Source organism: Dendrobates tinctorius, unplaced genomic scaffold (genome assembly GCF_039654945.1).
Source record: "Dendrobates tinctorius isolate UK_male_01 unplaced genomic scaffold, ASM3965494v1 ptg000065l, whole genome shotgun sequence".
Classification (NCBI taxonomy): Eukaryota; Metazoa; Chordata; class Amphibia; order Anura; family Dendrobatidae; genus Dendrobates; species Dendrobates tinctorius.
Genome location: NW_027361733.1, coordinates 31,117,260 through 31,142,823, shown reverse-complemented (window position 1 = coordinate 31,142,823; position 25,564 = coordinate 31,117,260). Strand labels below are relative to the sequence as shown.

The 25,564-nt window shown below is 44.5% G+C and overlaps 1 protein-coding gene across 1 annotated transcript in view; it reads right to left on the bottom strand.

Annotated features, from left to right (window-relative positions):
- Positions 1-24,067, bottom strand: part of EEF1A2 (eukaryotic translation elongation factor 1 alpha 2) — a 35,198-nt gene extending 11,131 nt beyond the window's left edge. The window contains exons 1-5 of the mRNA XM_073580878.1: positions 23,880-24,067; positions 20,899-21,079; positions 15,988-16,167; positions 14,497-14,793; positions 12,569-12,719 (exon numbers count right to left, since the gene is read on the bottom strand). Of these exons, the coding sequence (XP_073436979.1) occupies positions 12,569-12,719; positions 14,497-14,793; positions 15,988-16,167; positions 20,899-21,042 (772 nt within the window). The 5' untranslated portion in view covers positions 21,043-21,079; positions 23,880-24,067. The remainder of the gene's footprint in view (positions 1-12,568; positions 12,720-14,496; positions 14,794-15,987; positions 16,168-20,898; positions 21,080-23,879) is intronic.
- Positions 24,068-25,564: the final 1,497 nt, after the last annotated feature.

The following is a 25,564-nucleotide window of genomic DNA, read 5'->3' as shown; positions in this document are numbered from 1 at the left end:
CGCATGGGGCCCAGGATAAGGGACATATATATCAGGATGGGTGATATATATGTCAGGATGGGGCCCAGAATAACAGACATAAATACCACGATGGGGGATATACATTGATACATGTAAATCAGAAATGGGGCCCAGGATAGGGGACATATACCAGGATGGGGGATATATACACCAGGATGGGGCCTAGGATAAGGGACATATATACCAGCATGGGGCACAGGATAAGGGACATATATACCAGGATGGGTGATATATATATATCAAGATGGGGATATATATATCTGCATGGGGCCCAGGATAAGGGACATATAACAGGGTGGGGAATACATACACCAGGATAAGGGACATACAGTTAGGTCCATATATGTTTGGACAGAGACATTTTTCTAATTTTGGTTCTAGACATTACCACAATGAATTTTAAACAAAACAATTCAGATGCAGTTGAAGTTCAGACTTTCAGCTTTCATTTGAGGGTATCCACATTACAATTGGGTGAAGGGTTTAGGAGTTTCAGCTCCTTAACATGTACCACCCTGTTTTTAAAGGGACCAAAAGTAATTGGACAGATGAAATAATTGTAAATAAAATGTTCATTTCTAGTCAGAGGCGTAGCTAGGGTTTTGGTTCGGGGGGGTGAAACTCCTGAGTGGGCCCCTAACCAGAGAACCTCAGCAGATGACCGCGCTGTTGCCAAAAATAATATATATATATATCTATATCTACAGTACAGACCAAAAGTTTGGACACACCTTCTCATCCAAAGAGTTTTCTTTATTTTCATGACTATGAAAATTGTAGATTCACTCTGAAGGCATCAAAACTATGAATAAACACATGTGGAATTATATAATTAACAAAAAAAGTGTGAAACAACTGAAAATATGTCTTATATTCTAGATTCTTCAAAGCAGCCACCTTTTGCTTTGATTACTGCACTGCACACTCTTGGCATTCTCTTGATGAGCTTCAAGAGGTAGTCACCAGAAATGGTCTTCCAACAGTCTTGAAGGAGTTCCCAGAGATGCTTAGCACTTGTTGTCCATTTTGCCTTCTCTCTGCGGTCCAGCTCACCCCAAAACATCTCGATAGGGTTCAGGTCTGGTGACTGTGGAGGCCAGGTCATCTGGCTTTGCACCCCATCACTCTCCTTCTTGGTCAAATAGCCCTTACACAGCCTGGAGGTGTGTTTGGGGTCGTTGTCCTGTTGAAAAATAAATGATGGTCCAACTAAACGCAAACCGGATATAATAGCATGCCGCTGCAAAATGCTGTGGTAGCCATGCTGGTTCAGTATGCCTTCAATTTTGAATAAATCCCCAACAGTGTCACCAGTAAAGCTCCCCCACACCATCACACCTCCTCCTCCATGCTTCACAATGGGAACAAGGCATGTAGAGTCCATCCGTTCACCTTTTCTGTGTTGCACAAAGACACGGTGGTTGGAGCCAAAGATCTCAAATTTGGACTCATCAGACCAAAGCACAGATTTCCACTGCTCTAATGTCCATTCCTTGTGTTCTTTTCTGCTTGTTGCCTGTCCTTAGCAGTGGTTTCCTAGCAGCCATTTTACCATGAAGGCCTGCTGCACAAAGTCTCCCCTTAACAGTTGTTGTAGAGATGTGTCTGCTGCTAGAACTCTGTGTGGCATTGACCTGGTCTCTAGTCTGAGCTGCTGTTAACCTGCAATTTCTGAGGCTGGTGACTCGGATGAACTTATCCTCCACAGCAGAGGTGACTCTTGGTCTTCCTTTCCTGGTGCGTTCCTCATGTGTGCCAGTTTCTTTGTAGCGCCTCATGGTTTTTGCCACTGCACTTGGGGACACTTTCAAAGTTTCCCCAATTTTTCGGACTGACTGATTTTAATTTCTTAAAGTAATGATGGCCACTCGCTTTTCTTTACTTAGCTGCTTTTTTCTTGCCATAATACAAATTCTAACAGTCTATTCAGTAGGACTATCAGCTGTGTATCCACCAGACTTCTGCACAACACAACTGATGGTCCCAACCCCATTTATAAGGCAAGAAATCCCACTTTTTAAACCTGACAGGGCACAACTGTGAAGTGAAAACCATTTCCGGTGACTACCTCTTGAAGCTCATCAAGAGAATGCCAAGAGTGTGCAAAGCAGTAATCAAAGCAAAAGGTGGCTACTTTGAAGAACCTAGAATATAAGACATATTTTCAGTTGTTTCACACTTTTTTTGTTAATTATATTATATAATTCCACATGTGTTAGTTCATAGTTTTGATGCCTTCAGAGTGAATCTACAATTTTCATAGTCATGAAAATAAAGAAAACTCTTTGAATGAGGTGTGTCCAAACTTTTGGTCTGTACTGTATATACACTCACTAGCCACTTTATTAGGTACACCTGTCCAACTGTGTGTTAAGACTTAATTTCTAATCAGCCAATCACATGGCGGCAACTCAGTGCATTTAGGCATGTAGACATGGTCAAGACAATCTCCTGCAGTTCAAACCGAGCATCAGTATGGGGAAGAAAGGTGATTTGAGTGCCTTTGAACGTGGCATGATTGTTGGTGCCAGAAGGGCTGGTCTGAGAATTTCAGAAACTGCTGATCTACTGGGATTTTCAAGCACAACCATCTCTAGGGTTTACAGAGAATGGTCCGAAAAAGAAAAAAAATCCAGTGAGCGGCAGTTCTGTGGCCGGAAATGCCATGTTGATGCCAGAGGTCAGAGGAGAATGGGCAGACTGGTTCGAGCTGATAGAAAGGCAACAGTGACTCAAATTGCCACCCGTTACAACCAAGGTAGGCAGAAGAGCATCTCTGAACGCACAGTGCGTCGAACTTTGAGGCAGATGGGCTACAGCAGCAGAAGACCACACTGGGTACCACTCCTCTCAGCTAAGAACAGGAAACTGAGGCTACAATTTGCATAAGCTCATCGAAATTGGACAGTAGAAGATTGGAAAAACGTTGCCTGGTCTGATGAGTCTCGATTTCTGCTGCGACATTCGGATGGTAGGGTCAGAATTTGGCGTAAACAACATGAAAGCATGGATCCATCCTGCCTTGTATCAACGGTTCAGGCTGGTGGTGGTGGTGTCATGGTGTGGGGAATTTTTTCTGGGCACTCTTTGGGCCCCTTGGTACCAATTGAGCATCGTTGCAACGCCACAGCCTACCTGAGTATTGTTGCTGACCATGTCCATCCCTTTATGACCACAATGTACCCAACATCTGATGGCTACTTTCAGCAGGATAATGTGCCATGTCATAAAGCTCGAATCATCTCAGATTGGTTTCTTGAACATGACAATGAGTTTACTGTACTCAAATGGCCTCCTCAGTCACCAGATCTCAATCCAATAGAGCATCTTTGGGATGTGGTGGAACGGGAGATTCGCATCAGGGATGTGCAGCCGACAAATCTGCGCCAACTGTGTGATGCCATCATGTCAATATGGTCCAAAATCTCTGAGGAATGCTTCCAGCACCTTGTTGAATCTCTGCCACGAAGAATTGAGGCAGTTCTGAAGGCAAAAGGGGGTCCAACCCCTTACTAGCATGGTGTACCTAATAAAGTGGCCAGTGAGTGTATATTCCATTATTGCGGCATCAGCGCAGCCCCCCACTGCACGTCGCAATAATGGGAGAGCGTCACATGACGCTCCCTCTCCCATCATTACTCTCTTCCTCTGACGCACAGCGGGTGCGCCATGACGTCACTTCATCGCGTCCCCGCTGTGTGCCGGTCTGACTGCAGCGCAGCTTCTGACATCAGAGCAGAGCCGCCGCCGAAATCAGCGTGGAAGCGAGGAAGAGAGGTGAGCATAGTTTTTTTTTTTAAATTTATATAGTGAGTCCTGGTTGCATGATTATGATACCCTGTATGGGGGGGCAGCATAATACCCGTATGAGGGGGCAGCATGATATACCCCGTATGAGGAGGGGGCAGCATGATACCCCGTATGATGGGGGGCAGCATGATACCTCGTATGAGTGCGGTAGTATGATACCCTGCATGAGGGGGGCAGCATGATACCTCGTATAAGGGGGAAGCATAATACCCCATATAAGGGAGGGCAGCATGATATTCTATGAGAGGAGCTGCATTATATTCTGAAGGGGCTACATTATATTTTTTGGGGGGCTGTATTATACCATATAAAGGGGGCTACATTATAGAGAAAGAAAGAACAGAGAGAGAAAGAACAAAGAGAGAGAAAGAGGAAAGAGAACAGAAAGAGAAAGAAAGAACAGAAAGAAAGAGAGAAAGAAAGAACAGAGAGAGAAAGAAAGAACAGAGAGAGAAAGAAAGATTAGAGAGAGAAAGAAAGAATAGAGAGAGAAAGAAAGATTAGAGAGAAAGAAAGATTAGAGAGAAAGAGGGGAAAAAAGAACAGAGAAAGAAAGAACAGAGAGAGAAAGAAAGAACAGAGAGAGAATAAGAAAGATTAGAGAGAAAGAAAGAACAGAGCGAAAGAAAGAACAGAGAGAAAGAAAGGAAGAGGGAAAAGAAAGAACAGAGAGAGAAAGAAACAGAGAGAAAGAAACAGAGAGAGAAAGAAAAAACAGAGAGAGAGAAAGAAAGATTCTATAAAGATACTATAGCAGCTCCCATTGTAGTGCCCACCTGAGCCTCCCAGTGCAGGACATATCATGATCCACTCACATGGCCGACATCCCCGAGTCCAAGTCGATCCCGCTGTCCGCGCTGTCGGAGACGTGATGGATGTGAAGCATTCCCTGAGATGCCTCCATGGTTCCGTCACAATCTCCTCCCGAAATTACCTCATTTCCGGTCAGCTTCCAACACGTCACTTTCGGTGGAATGTCACGTGCAAATTTTAAAGTGCTCCTCGGGGCTCTGCCGTGTACTCCTGTGTCTGCGGGAAAAGTAAGCTCCCGAACGGGGCAGACTTTCTCTCAAAATCGAGACGGTTGGGAGGTATGAATGCTCCCCACCATACACCTTGTACACGCATAGCTCCGCACACCTCATACACACACAGTTCCGCTTTCTATGCCTCGTACATACACGACTCCGCTCAGTACACCTCGTACACATGCGGCTCCGCTCCGTACACCTCGTACACAGGCAGCTCTGCTCCATACACCTCGTACACACGCGGATCTGCTCCGTACATCTCGTACACACACGGCTCCGTACACCTCGTACACACACGGCTCCGCTCCCTACACCTCGTACACATGCGGCTCCGCACACCTCGAACACACATGGCTCCTCTCCGTACACCTTGTACACACGCGGCTCTGCTCCATACACCTCGTACACACATGGCTCCTCTCTGTACACCTCGTACACACACGGCTCCGCTCCCTACACCTCGTACACACATGGCTCCACTCCCTACACCTCGTACACACATGGCTCCACTCCCTACACCTCGTACACACACAAGGCTCCACTCCATACACCTCGTACACACGCAGCTCCGCTCCGTACACACACAGCTCTGCTACATGCACCCTGTAAACCCCTTCTGACCCCACACAGAAACTTCCCTTCATCCAGCACCATGACAACCAGCACAGCAAAGTCCTGCATACAGAGGCCCCTGATCATGTGACCTCGACTCCTCCCCTCCTGTGACCTCATCACAGGTCCTGTGCACCAAGAAGAGATTAGAGCTACGCTACTGCTCCAATCCCCAGCGTGCCATGACAACCAGCACAGCAGAGTCCTGCATAGTGCATACAGTCAGTGAGGCCCCTGATCATGTGACCATGACTCCTCTTCTCCTGTGACCTCATCACAGGTCCTGTGGCAAGGAAGAAAATATAGGGGCAGAGCAGGGAGATGATTGATTCTCCCTCTCTGCCGCAGATACAGTTAAGTGTAAATCCGGGTGGGCCCCCTCAGAGTGCGGGGCCCGGGGCGACCGCCCCCTCTGCCCCCCGGTAGCTACGCTACTGTTTCTAGTACTTGGTGGAAAACCCTTTGTTGGCAATGACTGCCTGAAGTCTTGAACTCATGGACATCACCAGACGCTGTGTTTCCTCCTTTTTGATGCTCTGCCAGGCCTTCACTGCGGTGGTTTTCAGTTGCTGCTTGTTTGTGGACCTTTCTGACTGAAGTTTAGTCTTTAACAAGTGAAATGCATGCTCAATTGGGTTGAGATCAGGTGACTGACTTGGCCATTCATGAATATTCCCCTTCTTTCCTTTAATAAACTCCTGGGTTGCTTTGGCTTTATGTTTTGGGTCATTGTCCATCTGTAGTATGAAACGACGACCAATCAGTTTGGCTGCATTTGGCTGGATCTGAGCACACGCTCTGTATTTACTTTCATGCAGTCTTCTCTTTATGGTAGATTTGGATATTGATACGCCTACCTCCTGGAGAGTGTTGTTCACTTGGTTGGCTGTTGTGAAGGGGATTTTCTTCACCATGGAGACTATTCTGCGATCATCCACCACAGTTGTATTCCTTGGGCGCCCAGGTTTTTTTTGCATTGATGAGTTCACCAGTGCTTGCTTTCTTTCTCAGGATGTACCAAACTGTAGATTTTGCCACTCCTAATGTTGTAGCAATTTCTCAGATGGTTTTTTCTGTTTTTGCAGCTTAAGGATGACTTGTTTCACCTGCATGGAGAGCTCCTTTGACCGCATGTTTCCTTCACAGCAAAACCTTCCAAATGCAAGCACTACACCTCAAATCAACTCCAGGCCTTTTATCTGCTTAATTGAGAATGACATAATGAAGGGATTGCCCACACCTGTCCATGAAATAGCCTTGGAGTTAATTGTCCAATTTCTTTTGGTCCCTTTAAAAACAGGGTGGCACATGTTAAGGAGCTGAAACTCCTAAACCCTTCATCCAATTTTAATGTGGATACCCTCAAATTAAAGCTGAAAGTCTGAACTTCAATTGTATCTGAATTGTTTTGTTTAAAATTCATTGTGGTAATGTCTAGAACAAAAAATTAGAAAAATGTTGTCTCTGTCCAAATATATATGGGCCTAACTGTATATACCTGGATGGGGCCCAGGATAAGGGATACATACACTGGGATGGGGGATATATACATCAGCATGGGGCCCAGGATAAGGGACAAATACCAGGATGGGGGATGCATATATATCAAGATAGGGACCAGGATAAGGGACATATACCAGGATGGGGGCTATATACATGAGGATGGGGCCCAGGATAAGGGAAATATATACGAGGATGGGGCCCAGGAAAAGGGACATATATACCAGAATGAAAGACATTTATATATATGCGCTCTTCCTGATTTCCTATTCCTTTGCATGATTGTCACACTTAAATATTAGACAAAGATAACACAAGTAAACACAAAATGCAGTTTATAAATGAAGGCCTTTATTATTAAGGGAAAAAGAAATCCATACCTACAGGGCCCTGTGTCAAAAATTTATTAACCCCTAAACCTAATAACAGGTTGGGCCACCCTTAGCAGCAGCAACTGCAATCAATCGCTAGCAATGAGTCTGTTACAACGCTCTGGAGGAATTTTGGCCCACTCATCTTTCCAGAATTGTTGTAAAATTCAGCCACATTGGAGAGTTTCATGAACCACCATTTAAGGACATGCCACAGCATCTCAATCGGATAAAGGTCAGGACTTTGACTAGCCCACTCCAAAATCTTAATTTTGTTTTTCTTAAGCCATGCAGAGGTGGACTTGTTGGTGTGTTGCAAAACATTGCCCTGCTGCATAACCCAAGTGTGCTTCAGTTTGAGGTCACAAACAGTTGGCCAGATGTATTTTTTTGTCTCAGCAATTCACACAGTATTCTCTCAAAAGTATTTGGGATCATCAAGATGTTTTCTGGCAAAACTGAGACGAGCATAACTGAGGCACGTGGGGCCTGCAGTTCTTTGGATGTTGTTGTGGGGTGTTTTGTGACCTCTTGGATGAGTCGTCGCTGCATTCTTGGGGTAATTTTGGTCAGCCGGCCACTCCTGGAAAGATTCACCACTGTTCCATGTTTTCGTAATTTGTGGATAATTGCTCTCACTGTGGTTCTCTGGAGTCCCAAAGCTTTAGAAATAGCTTTATAACCTTTTCCAGACTGATAGATCTCAATTACTTTGTTTCTCATTTGTTCCATAATTTCTTTGTATCACAGCATGATGTCTAGCTTTTGAGAATCTTTTGGTCTACTTCACTTTTTCAGACAGGTCCTATTTAAGTGATTTCTTGTTTAAGGCCTGGGTGTGGCTAGGGAATTTGAACTCAACTTCCCAAAAATGTAATAATACACAGTTAATTTATGCTTTTTTTAGTGGCGAGGGGCTATGGTATGATCAGACCATATTCCGTGTCTAAGACAGCCATTACACAGTACACAGCAGGGGCACATTTATAAGATTATCTCAGCACAGGGACATTTTTTAACACATCCAATTATGGAAATTACCATATTATTATTCCAAGATCTATTGTTCGTGGGAAAACCGCTTGAAGTTTCAAATTATTATTATCAGTCATATGTGGGCATAAATACCTAAAGTTTTGTGCAAAAGTTTTAGGCAGGTGATGAGAAAATGCTGCAAAGTAAAGGTACCTTAAAAAATAGAATTGTTAATAGTTTGCTTACATTACTTGACAAAAAGTTAATGAACAAAAGAGAAATGTAAATCACATCAATATTTGGGGTGACTGCTTTTTATCTTCAAAACAGCATCAATTACTCTAGGTACACTTGTACAAAGTCAGGGATTCTGTAGGATTATAGTCAGGTGTATGAGACACCGAACAGGTGATAATGACCGTCATATGTAGGTTGAAACACAGTCATTAACTGATACAGAAACAGCTGTGTAGGGGGTTTAAAATTGAGGAATAACAAACAAAGGTGATGTTGTGAAAGACAGTTTCACGTCACATATTATATCCCCTGGCAACAATGTGCACAACAACAAGACAAGGTATACTGCATCAGCAAGGTCTATGCCCAGAAAATATTTTGTAGCTGACTTGGATTTGAAGATGTGTCATTCTTGCGCTTTTGAAGAAGTACCAAAAAATGTTCAACATTGAGGACCATATTCGCAGTGGTCGGATGAGAAAACTTAGTGCAGCAGATGAAAGACAACATGCTTACTTGCCTTTTAAGTTGGAAAATGTCCAGCTGTGCCATCAGCTCAGAACTGGCAGCAACAACTTGGACTCATCTACAAATTTCTTCTGTTCAGAGCAGTCCAGCCAGAAGTTTTCTTCATTGAAGAATTGTAGTCAAAACAATAGGTCAATAGTACGCAAAAACATAGGAACTGAGGTGCAGAAAAATGGCAGCAGGTGATCTGGACTGATGAGTCAAAATGTGAAATATTTGGCTTAAACAGAAAGCTTTTTTTTAGCTAAAGGTCTGCAGAGCTTTACAATAATGAATGTCTACAGTGAAGCATGGAGGAGGCTCCTTGCAAGTTTGGGGCTGCTCTTCAGGAAATGGTGTCCTCAATGCTGAGAAATACAGGCAGATACTTATTCATCATGTAATACCATCAGGGAGGTGTCTGATTGGCTCCTAATTTATTATACAGAAGGACAATGACCGACAACATACAGTCAATGTCATTAAGAACTATCTTCATTGTAAAGAAGAACAAGCAGTCCTGGAAGTGATGATACGGCCCCACAGAGCCCTCAACTCATTATCATACAGTCTGTCTGGGATTACATGAGGAGACAGAAGGATTTGTACAAGTGACATCCACAGAAGATCTGTGGTTAGTTCGTCACTTTTCTGAGTTAGTTCAAAAAGTATGTGTAAGTGTACCTAGAAGAATTGATGCTGTTTAGAAGGCAAAAGGGCCGATACATGAAATTTTAATTTATGTCTCTTTTGTTTAAACACTTTTTTTTTAATTTTGAGCTGATCCACTCTACTCTCAAGATCACATCTCACCACCTGTGCACTTGACCCGATCCCATCCCACTTCATCCCAAACCTCACCACAGTCTTCATCCTAATCCTAACCCATCTTTTCAACCTCTCACTAACAACTGGTGTATTCCCCACAAACTTTAACCATGCCTCAATCATACCTATCCTCAAAAAACCCTCTCTTGACCCAACCTCTGTATCTAGCTATCGCCCCATATCACTTCTCCCCTATGCCTCAAAACTACTGGAACAACTTGTCCATCTTGAACTGTCCTCCCACCTCTCTTCTTGCTTCCTCTTCAACCACACAACAATCTGGCTTCCAGCCGCATCACTCCACTGAATCTGCCCTAACTTAGGTCACCAGTGACATACTAACTGCTAAAGCCAAGCGGCACTACTCTGTCCTCCTCCTCCTAGACCTGTCCTCTGCCTTTGACACAGTGGACCATTCCCTGTTATTACAGACCCTCTCATCTCTTGGCATCACTGACTTGCCCATATCTTGAATCTCGTCATACCTAACAGACCGGACATTCAGCGTCTCCCACTCACTCACCACCTCCTCACCTCGCCCCTTATCTGTCAGTCCCGCAAGGTTCAGTCCTAGGGCCTCTACTCTTCTCCATTTACACCTCGGACAACTCATAGAATCTCACGGCTTTCAGTATCACCTCTATGCTGATGACACACAGATCTACACCTCTGGACCAGATATCACCACCCTACTAACCAGAATCCCACAATATCTGTCTGCTATTTCATCCTTCTTCTAGATTTCTAAAACATAATATGGACAAAACAGAATTCATCATCTTTCCCCCATCTCATTCGACTCCCCCAACAGACCTATCCTTTAAAGTAAATGGTTGCTAACTCTCCCCAGTTCCACAAGCTCGCTGCCTTGGGGTAATCATTGTCACTGATCTCTCCTTCAAACCACATATCCAAGCCCTTTTCACTTCTTGCCGACTTCAACTCAAAAATATTTCCCAAATCCGTACGTTCCTCAACCAAGAATCTGCAAAACCCCTAGTCCATGCCCTCTTCATCTTCCGTCTTGACTAATGCAACCTCCTGCTCTGTGGCCTCCCCTCTAACGCTCTCACACCCCTCCAATCTATTCTAAACTCTGCTGCTCGACTAATCCACCTGTCCCTCCACTATTCCTCCATACATCTGTGACCTTGTCTCCCAGTACTTACTTGCATGCAACCTCCGATCCTCACAAGATCTCCTTCTATACTCCCCTCTTATCTCCTCTTCTCACAATCGCATACAAGATTTCTCCCACGTATTCCCCCTTCTCTGGAACTCTCTACCACAACATATCAGACTCTCATCTACCATGGAAACCTTCAAAAGGAACTTGAAGACCTACCTCTTCCGACAAGCCTACAACCGGCAGTAACCACCGATCGACCAAACTGCTGCACGACCAGCTCTACCCTCGCCTACTGTATCCTCACCCATCCCTTGTAGATTGTGAGCTCTCGCAGGCAGGGTCCTCTCTCATCCTGTACCAGTCGTGACTTGTATTGTTTAAGATTACTGTACTTGATTTTATTATGTATACCACTCCTCACATGTAAAGCGCCATGGAATAAATGGCGCTATAATAATAAATAATAATGTTACAAACTGCTATTTCCCTTTAGATATACCCCCCGGCTGTCAACTAAACTGCCAAAGAGCGACTACAGCTGCAGCTCACAGTATAGTGAGGGATGACTACAGCTGATCTCTGCACCGCTCCTATGACTGAAAGTGAGCAGCTACATCAAGGACATTAATTTTCTCCTAGTAGCCATGCTTTCAGTAAGGCAGCATTTTAACAATATACAGTATATACCATATTTTGCAGATTATATGATGCACCGTATTATAAGACACACAACCCAAATTTGGGGGAGAAAAAATAAATAAATTTAATAAAATGGTGGTGCTTCTTATGATCCGTGCATCTTATTGCTTACCGGGGGGTGGCGGCTATGGTGAAGTGAGGTCCGAGGGCTGCTGCTGGTGAAGGCAAAAGTGGGGCGATGCTGCAAACCCCAGCCTAGGAGGAAGGGGTGTTCAGCGGTGCGATGCTGTGGGTGTTCGGTGGTGTGAGGACTCTGCCAACATTTTGTGAAAACCCTGAGGTCTCGTACTTCCATGGTTTACATTGCAGTGGACTCCGGGAAAATTGCTGCCAGGGGAGGCGCATGCGCAGATGGAGATCTCGGTGCTGAGATTTCGTCTCCCGAAATCTCGGAAACCATTGAAGTGTGGGGGCTCTGGGCTTTCACAAAATGTCGGCAGAGCCCCCACACCACCGAACACCCGCAGCGTCGCTTCTCCAAACACCACCTCCTCCCAGCCTGAGACCCACAGCATCGCCCCACTCTTGCCTCCGCCAGAAGCGACCCTGGCACCCCGCTCTACTGCAGTCGGTAAGGTATATTCGAATTATAAGATGCATCCCCATTTTCCCCCAAAAAAATTTCCCCAAAAAAACTGCATCGTATAATTCAAAAAATAAGTTGTATATTTGCATACACACTGTGTATACAAAAGGTCTAGACACCCTCATTAAAATGCCTGCCAGGGAGGAAAAGAGTCTGAAATGATCCTTCTTTATAGGATTTTCTTACATGAGAAAAACTTGGCATCTTAAAAGGGGTATGTAGACTTTTTATGTCTACTGTGTCAATCATATGAACACCTTACCTCCAATTTTATACACATCTTGAAGTGGGAGGCGCAGAGGTTTATCTGTTGGACGAGTTGGTGGAAGAATTGTGTCCAAAGCTTCAAGAAGTGAAACACCACTTGCATTTCCTTCTTTTCTCTCCACCTTCCATCCCTTAAACCAAGGCATCTATTGGACAGAAGACCAGACATCAGAGGGTAGGGTAAAACAGGGAAGGTTGGGGACAAGAATTAAATAGAGATCATAGTGTTTTGGTTGTTTTAAGCCGTGAAAGTGAGCATTCATTCATTGAGCTTAGGTATTCACTGGGAGTCTGTGATGTCAACGATCGAAGACTTTCCAGGGGATCACGGCTACAAGTGCTTTATCACTCCATGCTATATGATCAACCACCTGACCCTCCTTCCTTCACTTGAATATTGCCTCCAAGGGTTTTAAATACCCAACATAGTGGTGCTATCAGGCATCCAGCTGAAAGCAACCTTTGAGAGGAGCATTATGAGCTGCTGTCCATCAATTGCATGCTTTCAGCCAATCAACATTTTGGGAATGTTCTGAGTAATGGTTATTGGCTAAGAGCTTCTGACGTGCACAGATTTACTCATAATTGCATCTAAAGGTCTTTTTCAGATGGATGCCGAGCACAATTTGCATATCCAAAAAACCCAGACCACTGTTTGTAAAAACTGTATAATGGCTGATCTTATGCCTGGAGTGTATGATTAAAGAGGTTTTGCAGCAAAAAATAAATAAATTAGATGTCTTTACAATAAAAAAAACTAATTATTTATGTTCAGAAAGGTTCTCCAATCTAAACATGATCAATGCTGGTCTTGGGTTCTGGCAGCCCCACTTCTTGTTTGAGTCTGACAAAGGATAGTTTTTGCAGGAACATACAGTCTGTCAGCCCACTTCGCACACAGCACAGCTTACTTTCTAACACAGAAAACACTCTCCTTTATCTAACCCAAACCGGAAGTGGAGTTGTGAGGACCAGCACCGATACCTTTAAATCGACTTTCTTGATTCATATCTTTTTGTTTCCAGCTGGTCCACCCCTTTAAGCCTTTCCTTTAATAATTCTGCCTCAAAATAAAAACACTTGAAACCAAATCTCCTATAAGATGGGAAACAAAATGCTATGGATGGATTTTTAGTTGAATGTGTTGGGTAAGATTGGCAAGGACTATTGTCTAAAGTACTTTGACCTCACAAGAACAATATGTCTAGTTCCTATAGATGACATTATTATTTTCTGACTTCTGATTTGTTTTGGACATATTGGTGTTATGGGGGTGAAGTAAGACAGGTGTCCTTAAAGCAATTACAGCCACACAACGTTATGGTGGTGCCGCCCAACACATGGGCTAAAATTTTAAGTCACCCTAACTTATATCGTGGGTTTCCTATTTGCCCTTGCTTTACATCTCAGTTGCATCCACCCGACAGTTATCCATCTCAAGAAGCTTCCAGTTTTAGTAACATATTAAGAATATATTAAAGCCCTCCACATTGGCGTCTGAGCTGAAGACCTTGTTTAGGTTACACAAGTTCTGCGTCATCTCTACTGGCACTAAGCCCCTGTCTTTTTATAACTGGGTTTATCTGATCTGATGACCGAGGGAATGTTCTGGACCTGCCAGATCCATCATGATGATGAGTCAGGAAATATATTTGAAAAGGGAGCTAACCATGGAGGATGGGAGCTATTGAGGAGCAATGTGGCTTCTATTAGAAACCCAAAGTAGCTAAAATAATCACCTGACCACAAATAATGACATTGTAGTTGAATCAACTGTTAACATTTTGCCACATGCCTCCAACCAGATTAGTCCATTGGTCATATTTGGTGTAACTCAACCATTTTATTCTGCTTTGTATATTCCGGGTTTAAGCACTAGCCCAAAGTAGAAATAGACCAGGGACATAACATTTCCTCACTTACATTAGGAGATGGCTCCAGCATATTGTCCCCATGCCAGCCGGAGATGGGTACGAAAGGTACAGTGGCCGGATTGTACCCAATCTTCTTGATGTAAGCGCTGACCTCTTTTACAATCTCATCGTAACGTTTCTCACTGTACTGCGGCTCAGTGGAGTCCATTTTGTTGATGCCTACGATGAGTTGTTTTACTCCAAGTGTGTAAGCTAGCAAAGCGTGCTCTCTCGTTTGGCCATTCTTTGAGATTCCAGCTTCAAATTCACCAACACCGGCTGCCACTATCAAGACCGCACAGTCTGCCTGATAAAAGAACATTTACTGCCATTATTGAAGGTGAACAAGGCAATTGTGTACAGTATTGTAAAGTGGATTTTCTACAGATGGCCAGTGAAACGAACTAGCCCTAGGCCTGACCCACTGGTCATAGAAGAAGACATAGTCTCAATTTGCATATACTAACTTCTTTCTGAAGACCATGAGGGATATATTCTTTAATGAACACAAAGCTATGGGAAAACAGGCTGCAAGAGTAGAGAACATAGAACATAATTTTGCTAATCTCTCTTCTATATTGTCCTTGAATGGAAGCCCTATGTTGTCTATGTCTGAGCCTGATTTTGGACAATCGAGGTCTCTACTAAAAACATAGTAACAAGGATAGTAAGGTCGGAAAAAGACATTTTGCCCATCCAGTTCAGCCTATATTCCATCAGTATAATTCCCCAGATCTACATCCTTCTAAAGAACCTAATAACTGTAAAATACAACATTGTTACGCTCCAGGAAGACATCCAGGCCTCTCTTGAACCCCTTGACTGAGTTCGCCATCACCACCTCTTCAGGCAAGGAATTCAAGATTCTCACTGCTCTAACAGTAAAGAATCCTCTTCTATGTTGGTGTAAAAAACCTTCTCTCCTCCAGACGCAGAGAATGCCCCATTGTGACCGTCACCTTCCTTGGTATAAACAGATCCTCGGAGAGAGATTTGTATTGTCCCCTTATATACTTATACATGGTTATTAGATCGCCCCTCAGTCATCTTTTTTCTCGACTAAATAATCCTAATTTTGCTAATCTCTCTGGGCATTGTAGTTCTCCCATCCCCTTTATTAATTTTGTTGCCCTCCTTTTGTACTCGCTCTAGTTCCATTATATCCTTCCTGAGCACCGATGCCCAAAACTGTACACAGTACTCCATGTGCCGTCTAACCAGAGATTTGTACAGAGGCAGTATAATGCTCTCATCATGTGTATCCAGACCTCTTTTAATGCACCCCATGATCCTGTTTGCCTTGGCAGCCGCTGTCTGGCACTGGCTGCTCCAGGTAAGTTTATCATTAACTAGGATCCCCAAGTCCTTTTCCGTGTCAGATTTACCCAGTGGTTTCCAGTTCAGTGTGTAATGGTGATATTGATTCCTTCTTCCCATGTGTATAACCTTACATTTATCATTGTTAAACCGCATCTGCCACTTTTCGGCCCACTTTACTCACCTGAGAAGTTCCAGTGATCATATTCTTGATGAAGTCGCGATGTCCAGGGGCATCAATAATAGTGATGTAATACTTGGTGGTCTCAAACTTCCACAAAGAGATGTCAATGGTGATACCTCGCTCCCTTTCTGCTTTCAGTTTGTCTAGAACCCAAGCGTACTTGAAGGAGCCTTTACCCATCTAGGAAAAACAAAGATGTGAGGACACATTACAGTGATTATTATTGAGCTGTATACGGGGATGCTGTGAACATCCATAAGTGGTGATGCAGTGAGACAAGTTCTGGGGTCACACTGACAGTCACTCTACATTTTGTTAAATAGAATACTTTACAGAAGAAAGGACTCTAAGGCTAACATCTACTGATGTTTTTCCTTTTTTTTTGGGGGGGGGGGGGTAGTTGACAATGCTTTCAGTAAGCGAATTAGGAAAACATCTAGGCAAGTTTTTGAAACAACAATCAGTCTTACATTATATAGAAGCAGTAGCTACAAGCTTCTAACATGAGCCACCTACTAGTAGGTTAAGGCTCTCAGCACTGGATATAGGTGACATACAGTAGTCAAGGTGGTAGAGAGTCGCTGTCAGATATCCCACTAGACTACACTACAGACAGCTCTGTCTTAAATGGCTGCTAACAGAGAACAAAAGACTGAAATTAAATGGGGATATGATAGAATTTATCATTATATATAGCCCTAAAGGGTTGTAAAGATGGAAGGATGGATAAAATCCAGGTTTGATGGTTACAGTGAGGACTTGACAAATACAATGAGGACATTGTGGCTACAGTAAGAGCATGAAAGCTACAATAATGGCATCATGGCTACAGCGAGAGCACTGTGGCTACAGTGACGGCATCATGGCTACAGTGAGGGCGTGATGGCTACTGTAAGAGAATTATCATGGCTACAGTGAGGGCGTAAGGGGGTGACCAAGGCCGTCACATGCCTCCCCCTCTTTGGACACTGTTCACAGGAATTACGTGCAGTATCTTGTTGTTTACTAATGTTAATGTGTTCCTGTACTGTTGCTGTTTTGTGTATGTCCTTGATATGTACTGTCTATAAGATTAGGGATAGGGTAAGTTAATAGTGGGATAAGAATAATGGGGCACATTAGAGGTAGGGAATAATATAGTTAGAATAGGGGTTTTCCAGACTGGGAAGAGTTACAGGGGATATAGTGAAGACACTTCCTGGTTAGTGAGCAGAACCCGGGCAGCCTTGCCCAGTCTGTGGTGACAGTCTGACAGCCATGGGTATAAGGTTGATTGGGCAAGAAGGGGCCCCAAGCTGAGTGTCATGCAGGCGTTCACCTGCTTAAACAGGACCGTTCCGAGGAGGATCCAAAGCTTACGGCAGGGACTAGGTGAAGCTGAGATGACGAGCCTGTTACCCTTTAATTTGAAGCCAGACCAGGTGAATGGTAGGAAGCTGGAGGGCCTATGAGCACGGATGGGACAGGGATTGACCAGGAAGAAGCAGTGATTGCAGGAATGGGACAGGAATTGTCCAGGAACAAGCAGTGATTGCTGAAATAGGACAGGGATTGTCCGGGAACAAGCAGTGATTGCTGGAATATAATAGGGATTGTCCGTTAAGAGCAAAGATTGCTGAGCAAGGACAGAGATTATCCGGGAAGGGCAGAGATTGCTAAAACAGGACAGAGATTGTCCAACGAGGCAGGGATTACCAGAAAGTGAGGCAGGGATTGCCAGAAGGAACAGAGATTGCTGGGAAGGCAGAGAAAACTGAATAAATGTCACTTTGTATACACTTTACCACACTTGTGATGAAAACCCTACTGTTAAGTAAAGTTAACCTGTTAAGAATGGACACTGTCTTTGGAGACGTCTGTAAGGACCATGGAGCTGAAGAGGGGACTCTGACAGTAAATGTGAGTGTGCTGCACATACAACGGAAGGGACATTATATTTCCTTTGTGGGGCGCCAGGGTGTGGGAACACTACAGCTTATTGCCACAACTACCACCCTGGCCGCCTTACAAGGGCATCATGGCTACATTGAGGGCATCATGTCTTCAGTGAGGGCATCATGTCTACAGTGAGGGCATGATGGCTACAGTGAGGGTATGATAAATACATGAGGGCATAGTGAGTAAAGACAGGGTATAATAGATAGTGAGGGCATCATGGCTCCAAATGGTCCCTCTGGCTCATACCAAAAGAACAATACTATTACAGACTCTTTATAGTTAGGGCCCTGCTGAAGATTTTGCAGGAGGCCCATGAGCTTCAAGTTACACCACTGGGTATGATGGCTACAGTGAGGGAATTATGGTAAAAGTGAAAACATAACATTGCATAGAAAGTATGATGGTTATAGTTAGAGCATCATGTACTGCGGGGGCATTATGGTTACAGAGATGATATGATGGTTACAGAGAGGGCATGGTGATTACAGACAGGGAATAATAGATACAGTGAGGGCATCATGGCCACAGTGGAGTTATGATGGTTACTATGAAAGAAAGGTAGTTCCAGTCAGACATGGCGGAGAGATGTTACAATCATAGTATGACGGATGCTGAGGTCATGATTGTTAGAATCCGGGCATGATGGTTATAGTGAGATTATTCACAACACAATGTTACAGTCAGAGCATCACAGTTACAGTGTGGGCCTGATGATGGCTACAGTCAAGGCCTGATATTACAGTCAGGGTACAATCGCGACAATCAGAGCATGATGGTAACAGTGATGGTATGAGTATTACAGTTTGGACCTCGCTGGATACAATTAGGGTATAATGGTTACAGCAAGGACATGATGGTGACAGTCACAGTGGAGACCAGTTGAAGACATGATAGATACAGTAGGGCTTTATTGGTTAGTCAGACCATGATGTCACCATCAGGGCATGATGGACAGTGAGGACATGATGGACAACCAGGACGTGGAGGTTATAGTGAGGGCATCATGGACAGTGAGGACATGATGGACACCGAGGACGTGGAGGTTATATTAAGGGTACGATGGACAGTGAGGACATGGAGGTTATAGTGAGGACAGGGAGGATATAATGAGGACATGGAGATTATAGTGAGGGCATGATCGACAGTGAGGACATGGAGGTTATAGTGAGGACATGATGGACAGTGAGATCATGATGGACAGTGAGGACATGATGAACAGTGAGGACATGTGGGTTATAGTGAGGACATGATGGACAGTGAGGACATGATGGATAGTGGGGAGATGATAAACTTGAAAATGATGGTCGTTATAGTGAGGGCATGATGGTTACAGTGAGAGCATTACGGCCGTGGCATTAGGTTTAGTTTTCCTGTAAACTCTCTGGCAAAATGTCCTGGAATAAGATGCTTAATTAAGCTGACGCCGGATTTGATGAGACTCTTTCTAGTTCATTGTCTTTGGGTGGCAGCGAGTTAAGGTCAGCCGTGGCCCCATGCTTGCTCTAATAGAACGTCTCCATTTCCCAGCTGTGTGTTGCTGATAGGACAGCATGCCCTCTGCATGAACACAGAAAATGGAGCCTGCCAGCTCAGATCAGCTATAATTAAACTCTGGCAGAGGTGGCGTTCTCTGCGGCCTCCACTCCTCAGCTGCTCCTGATCATCATCTTGGGGCTCCATCTCTACCGTACAATGCTCCCAATGAGATGTCACCATCTGGGTCAATGGAGACTCCCGAAGGGTCGATGGCTGAGTTAGATCCATACAAAACGGAGAATGAGAACATTTAGCCTCCTCTGGTTGGCTCTGAGTCAGATTATAATGCCCCCTACTGCAATCTTGCATCTTTCTCTGCTGGCATAGTGATATGGGGAGAGAATAGAAATCACTGACTCATCCTCTTCTGCTACTTCTGTCTACTAGATGCTGATGCCTGATCCACAAATTAATCTAATGGTGCAGTGAAATGGATGTGGGATCTGACCCCTGAGCTTGGCAGTCTCTTCAATGCTTATCCAGGCACATCTTGAATGGTCCCCTTAAAGGGACTTTTAGATAAATGTCTCTATTTCATGTTAGTATCAGTATCAGCTGAGTGCCCCTTACCAGATACCCACCAACCTTTCCCTGATGGCCTTAACGGACCCGATGGCCTTCATAGATAATTCAATTACTGTATGACATCCTTCATCATTATCTGCCCTTAAAGAAGTTTTCTCATAAACAACATTTATCACCTATCTACAACATGGATGATAAATTCAGACATTTCATTGGTGCAACAAGAGCCCAAGATGTAAGAGGCCCACTATCACCTCCAAATCAGGTGGAATTGTGCCTAATGATAAGCTATTGGACTGCAAAGAGTCCATATATTATTCTTGCGTAGGAGCCCTCATCTGACTTCGTCCGCCCCTGGATATATGATTGATCACTGAGGGTTTGGCTGTTAACACCCCCATAGATCTTGTGAATTGAGGGCTCAAAGTCCCGTCTGTGAATGGACTGGTAGTGAGCATGTGCGACTGCTACAGTTAACGGGGGGCAGTGGTCGCACATACTCACTACCGCTCTATTCACACAGGACACTTTGGGACCCCCATTCTCGTTAGACCCCCAGTGATGATACATTTATCCTATAGTTGATAACCCTTTCAATAGTTTAATGGGATGCCACATAAATGGGGAGAATTCTGTCTTGTGTAGGATACCAGAGACAACGGTGGCATGTTTTCTATAATTTGGGTTCTTCACCATGAGGGCCCAGTCCAGATATAATGTCATCACTGTGAACTACACAACATAATATCCTCTATTGAACACCTGGACACATACTCGCTATCCTCCAGTGACTTCCACCTACTTCGCTCTTAGAACCCTTTTTGGGACCCTGGTCAATGTCAAAGTAGCCAAGGGCCAGCATCATAGAGAATCAAAGACCATCTCTAAACCCAGTTTATCATTCTCACTCACCTCAGCTGCCTCCTTCTCGAACTTCTCAATAGTCCTCTTGTCAATCCCGCCACATTTATAAATCAGGTGGCCAGTGGTGGTGGATTTGCCGGAATCCACATGGCCGATGACAACGATATTGATGTGAGTCTTCTCCTTCCCCATCCTCTTGGGGGTTATGCTCTGTAGCGGATGAGGGTGTCTGAAGGAAACATACAAGGTATGTTATCAAACCTCCCATTCGTACTAGCTGTGGAGTGACTGAGGCATGGGGCACAACTTGCCGCATAACTGAGCCATGTACCTGGAATTCCCCCTCTATCAAAAATCTACACAGCCCTAAAAATAAAAATATTTCCTGAAGACCTGTCACTAGGTCAAAAATGGCCAGAATTTGCTCTTATTTTATTCCCGCTGCTTCTGATTATTATTTTTAAAATTTGCAATATGGTTCCAGAGATATGGAACCTTTTACTTACTACTCATTTTTAGGGTCTTTATGAAGGGGGCGTGGCTCACAGGTTAATTATGAGAGCCTAAATACACGCCCCCGAGAATCCTGTGAGCCACGCCCCCTTGGAAGAGACCATAATATTTAGCAGTAAAGAAAATGGCCCTCATTTCTCGAACTTGTATGGCAGGTTTATTAAAAAAAATAAACAAACTGAATACTCAGAGGAGCGGTAGGAATAAAACAAGAACAATAACATAGGCATAAATACATCAGGGGACAGTGCAGAGATCTTTCTAAGGGTCTTTTTATACCTAGCCCTGCGACAGGGACAAGGGGGCATCCTCTACGTCTGGAGGAAAGAAGGTTTAATGATCATCAGACATGCAGATTCTTTACAGTAAGAGCAGTGAGACTATGGAACTCTTTGCCACTACTCACAACTAAAATTCGTGGAGGGCCTGTGTGACTTTTTTGAAACATATAATATTACAGGTTATGAGCACTAGATTCTGTGATAGGGCGTTGATTCAGGGAACTAGTCTGATTGCCGTATGTGGAGTCAGGCAGGAATTTTCCCCTAATAAGGAGCTTTAGCATCTGGTCCATGGGGTTTTTGCCTTCCTCTGGATCAACATGTTAGGCTAGAGGTTGAACTCGATGGACTTAAAGGGGTTTTCCCATCTCCAAGATCCTATACCAATATGTAATAGGTGTACTAATAATAATATTAGCCAATACCTCAAATTAGATATGTAGTATAGTTCTTCTGATAAGCTATGTCGCTTACCCCATGTGCAGTGCACTGCAGCAGCTTAGATATCCATGGTTGTGGCCACTCTTATAGTGACAGTTAGTTGTTAGTGGTCATAACAATGGATACCTAAGCTACTACAATGCCCTGCACATGGTGTAAGTGACATAGCTTATTAGAAGAACTATGCTACATTTCTAATTGGAGGTATTTTATTATTATTACACTAACTACATACTGGGGTAGGATCTTGGAGATGTTAATACCCCTTTAAGTCTACCTTCAACCTTAAAAATGATAAAACTATGAACTGCCCGTCACTTTTGGCCTGGTGACAGGTTCTCTTTGATTTATCTGGGAATGTTTCTGGGAAGGCTGGGTGACAATAAGCAGTTTCCATAATTGGTGCCCGTCACTCGGCTTTCCCAGACTTAGATAAGTAATAATTAAATAAAAAATGTAAGAGAAGTGGATAAACGGAGAACAGAGAATTATTGGGGGTTTTTGTCCTTAGTGGAACTGGTTAGATATTTCGCCATTGCCTCTCCGCTGTGCCCTGGCATCTAATGGGGCATCAACTGATTCCTGTCTTCTAGATCATTCAGTCCATAACTGTCAGTGCCCTCACCCAGATCAGAAACACAATACCAAGGACAGCCTGAAAGCAGATGGGTGCCAGGTAGAAGGAGGCGGAGGAGGAGAGGGTATAGGTTACATCAGAGAGGCTCACCAGGGGACGGTAGTGAAGGACTTTTATATCCAAAGGGAGACAGAACCTGTAATTAACCTGCCCTCCTGCGCCTGGGCATAGCAGAGACGGGTTGGTCATGAAGAACAATAGAGTTCTAGAAGTTTTGATAACAAACTCAGCTCTACTACACCTTCTAATTTGCAATGAGCCGACACGTATATGTGCCATTTCTGCTTGGATACAATTTATCGCTCATCCACTCAGCAACTTAATAACACTGACCTTAATCATTGTTTGCTGGCTTCACAAATGTAGCAGAGCTAGATTTGGCTCCTATTTTTTTTTTTGCATTATAATATCTGCCTGGGCTAAGAGACAATGCAGTAGAATGGCCTGCAGTCCTATGTAAATCCACAGATATCGATCAGACCATGTTTGTGCTACACGACAAGCTCAGCTCTGCTGCATCTGATGTGCATTAACCTGACACAGCTGTACAGATGTAATAATATGGATCTAGTGGAGCTGAGTTTGTTATCTGTTATGCTCCATGCAGTTTTGCATAGGGCATCTCTGTGCGGCACTCAGGTCTGCTCCATCTGTGTGTGCAGATGCTGTAGCCCTCCGTGCCCTGCATTCGCTGGCGCCCCCTCCCTCTTCTCTTCCAGCCTCTGATGGATTTTACATTACGCCACAGATAAAATGCCCGTTTCTCCAAAATCCTAGATCCTCCATCCAGGTACAAAACATCTCCTGCCCCCATAGAAATCTTCCCCCATCACTCCCATACACCCACAAATTAAAGGGGGGCTCCAAAGTAAAAAAAAAATTAAAAGGGGGAGGTGGGTGTGGAACTGAGAATAGGGGAAGATGTGATAAGGGGTGGGCAATAAAAGGGGGCTACAGGAACTTGTGATGGGGCTGATAAGTGTTGCAGGGGGCAGACTTAAACTTATTGAAGCCTTAATGAATGGGGGGCTCCCAGATGAGAGGGGATAAAGGGGGCTCCCAACTTATATGGGGCGGATAATGAGGGGTACAAGCACAGGGTAAGGGGCAGCACACAGGAGAGAGTGATTGGGGGGCTGTAGGTGGGGAGCTCTTACCTGTGGCTGAGCTCTCAGACAGCAGGGGCTGCCGGCTCCAGATCAGCCAGTTTTATTTCTCCGGGAGGGGGTCCACCTATTGACGGCCCCAGCGCAATGCAGTTACCCCTGCACCACAGCAATGCGGTACCGGGGATGATGGGGAGGAGGAGTGAGAGTTTGGAGAGGGAGGGGGAGAGCTCAGGAGAGGAGGGGGCACAGCAAGTGAGGGAGGAGGGGAGCGCGGGAGGAGGATGACATAATGGGGGACATCACAGGGTGGGTGGGGGTCCTCCTTAATATGATGTTAGTGAATGAAGGGGACAGAGTGAGGCTGTGGGGGCCCAGTGTGACTGACCAGCCTCTTGGTTGGCTGCTCTGCTGTTTCTAGGGCAGCTACAATCATATCACATTGCTGCCTCTGTGATATAAACAGCCCTGACACTGGCTGCAATGCCAGCTGCTGCCTGTCTGGGGCATCCCACTGGTGCAGACATAATGTATAGTGAAGAGGGATGGCAGGGAACAGACTGAGGTCGGGTGGATGGTACCAGGATCTGGGAGATACAGGGGATCAGTATACAGATGATCAGTATACAGGGGGTCAGTGTACAGGGGGTCATTATATAGAGGAGATCAGTATACTGGAGATCAGTATACAAGGGGATCAGTATACAGGGGATAAGTATACAGGAGGGTCACTATACAGGGGATCAGTATACAGGGGTCACTTTACAGGGGGGTCTCTATACAAGGGATCATTATACAGGGGATGAGTATACAGGGGGTCACTATACAGGGGATCAGTATACAGGGGATCAGTATACAGGGGATCAGTAAACAGGGGGTCACTATACAGGGGGTCATTATATAGAGGAGATCAGTATACTGGAGATCAGTATACAAGGGGATCAGTATACAGGGGATAAGTATACAGGAGGGTCACTATACAGGGGATCAGTATACAGGGGTCACTTTACAGGGGGGTCTCTATACAAGGGATCATTATACAGGGGATGAGTATACAGGGGGTCACTATACAGGGGATCAGTATACAGGGGATCAGTATACAGGGGATCAGTAAACAGGGGGTCACTATACAGGGGGTCATTATATAGAGGAGATCAGTATACTGGAGATCAGTATACAAGGGGATCAGTATACAGGGGATAAGTATACAGGAGGGTCACTATACAGGGGATCAGTATACAGGGGTCACTTTACAGGGGGGGTCTCTATACAAGGGATCATTATACAGGGGATGAGTATACAGGGGGTCACTATACAGGGGATCAGTATACAGGGGATCAGTAAACGGGGTCACTATACAGAGGGTCATTATATAGAGGAGATCAGTATACTGGAGATCAGTATACAGTGGGATCAGTATACAGGTGATCAGTATACAGGGGGATCAGCATACAGGGGATCAGTATACAGGAGATTAGTATAGGAGAGATCAGTACACAGGGGTCAGTATACAGGAGATTAGTATAGGGGAGATCAGTACACAGGGGGTCAGTATACAGGAGATCAGCATAGAGGGGGATCAGTATACAGGGGATGAGTATACAGGGGGATCAGTATACAGGGGGTCACTATACGTGGGATCAGTATACAAAAGATCAGTATGCAGGATGTCACTATACAGGGGATCGGTATACAGGAGACCAATATATAGGAAATCAGTATACAGGGGGATCAGC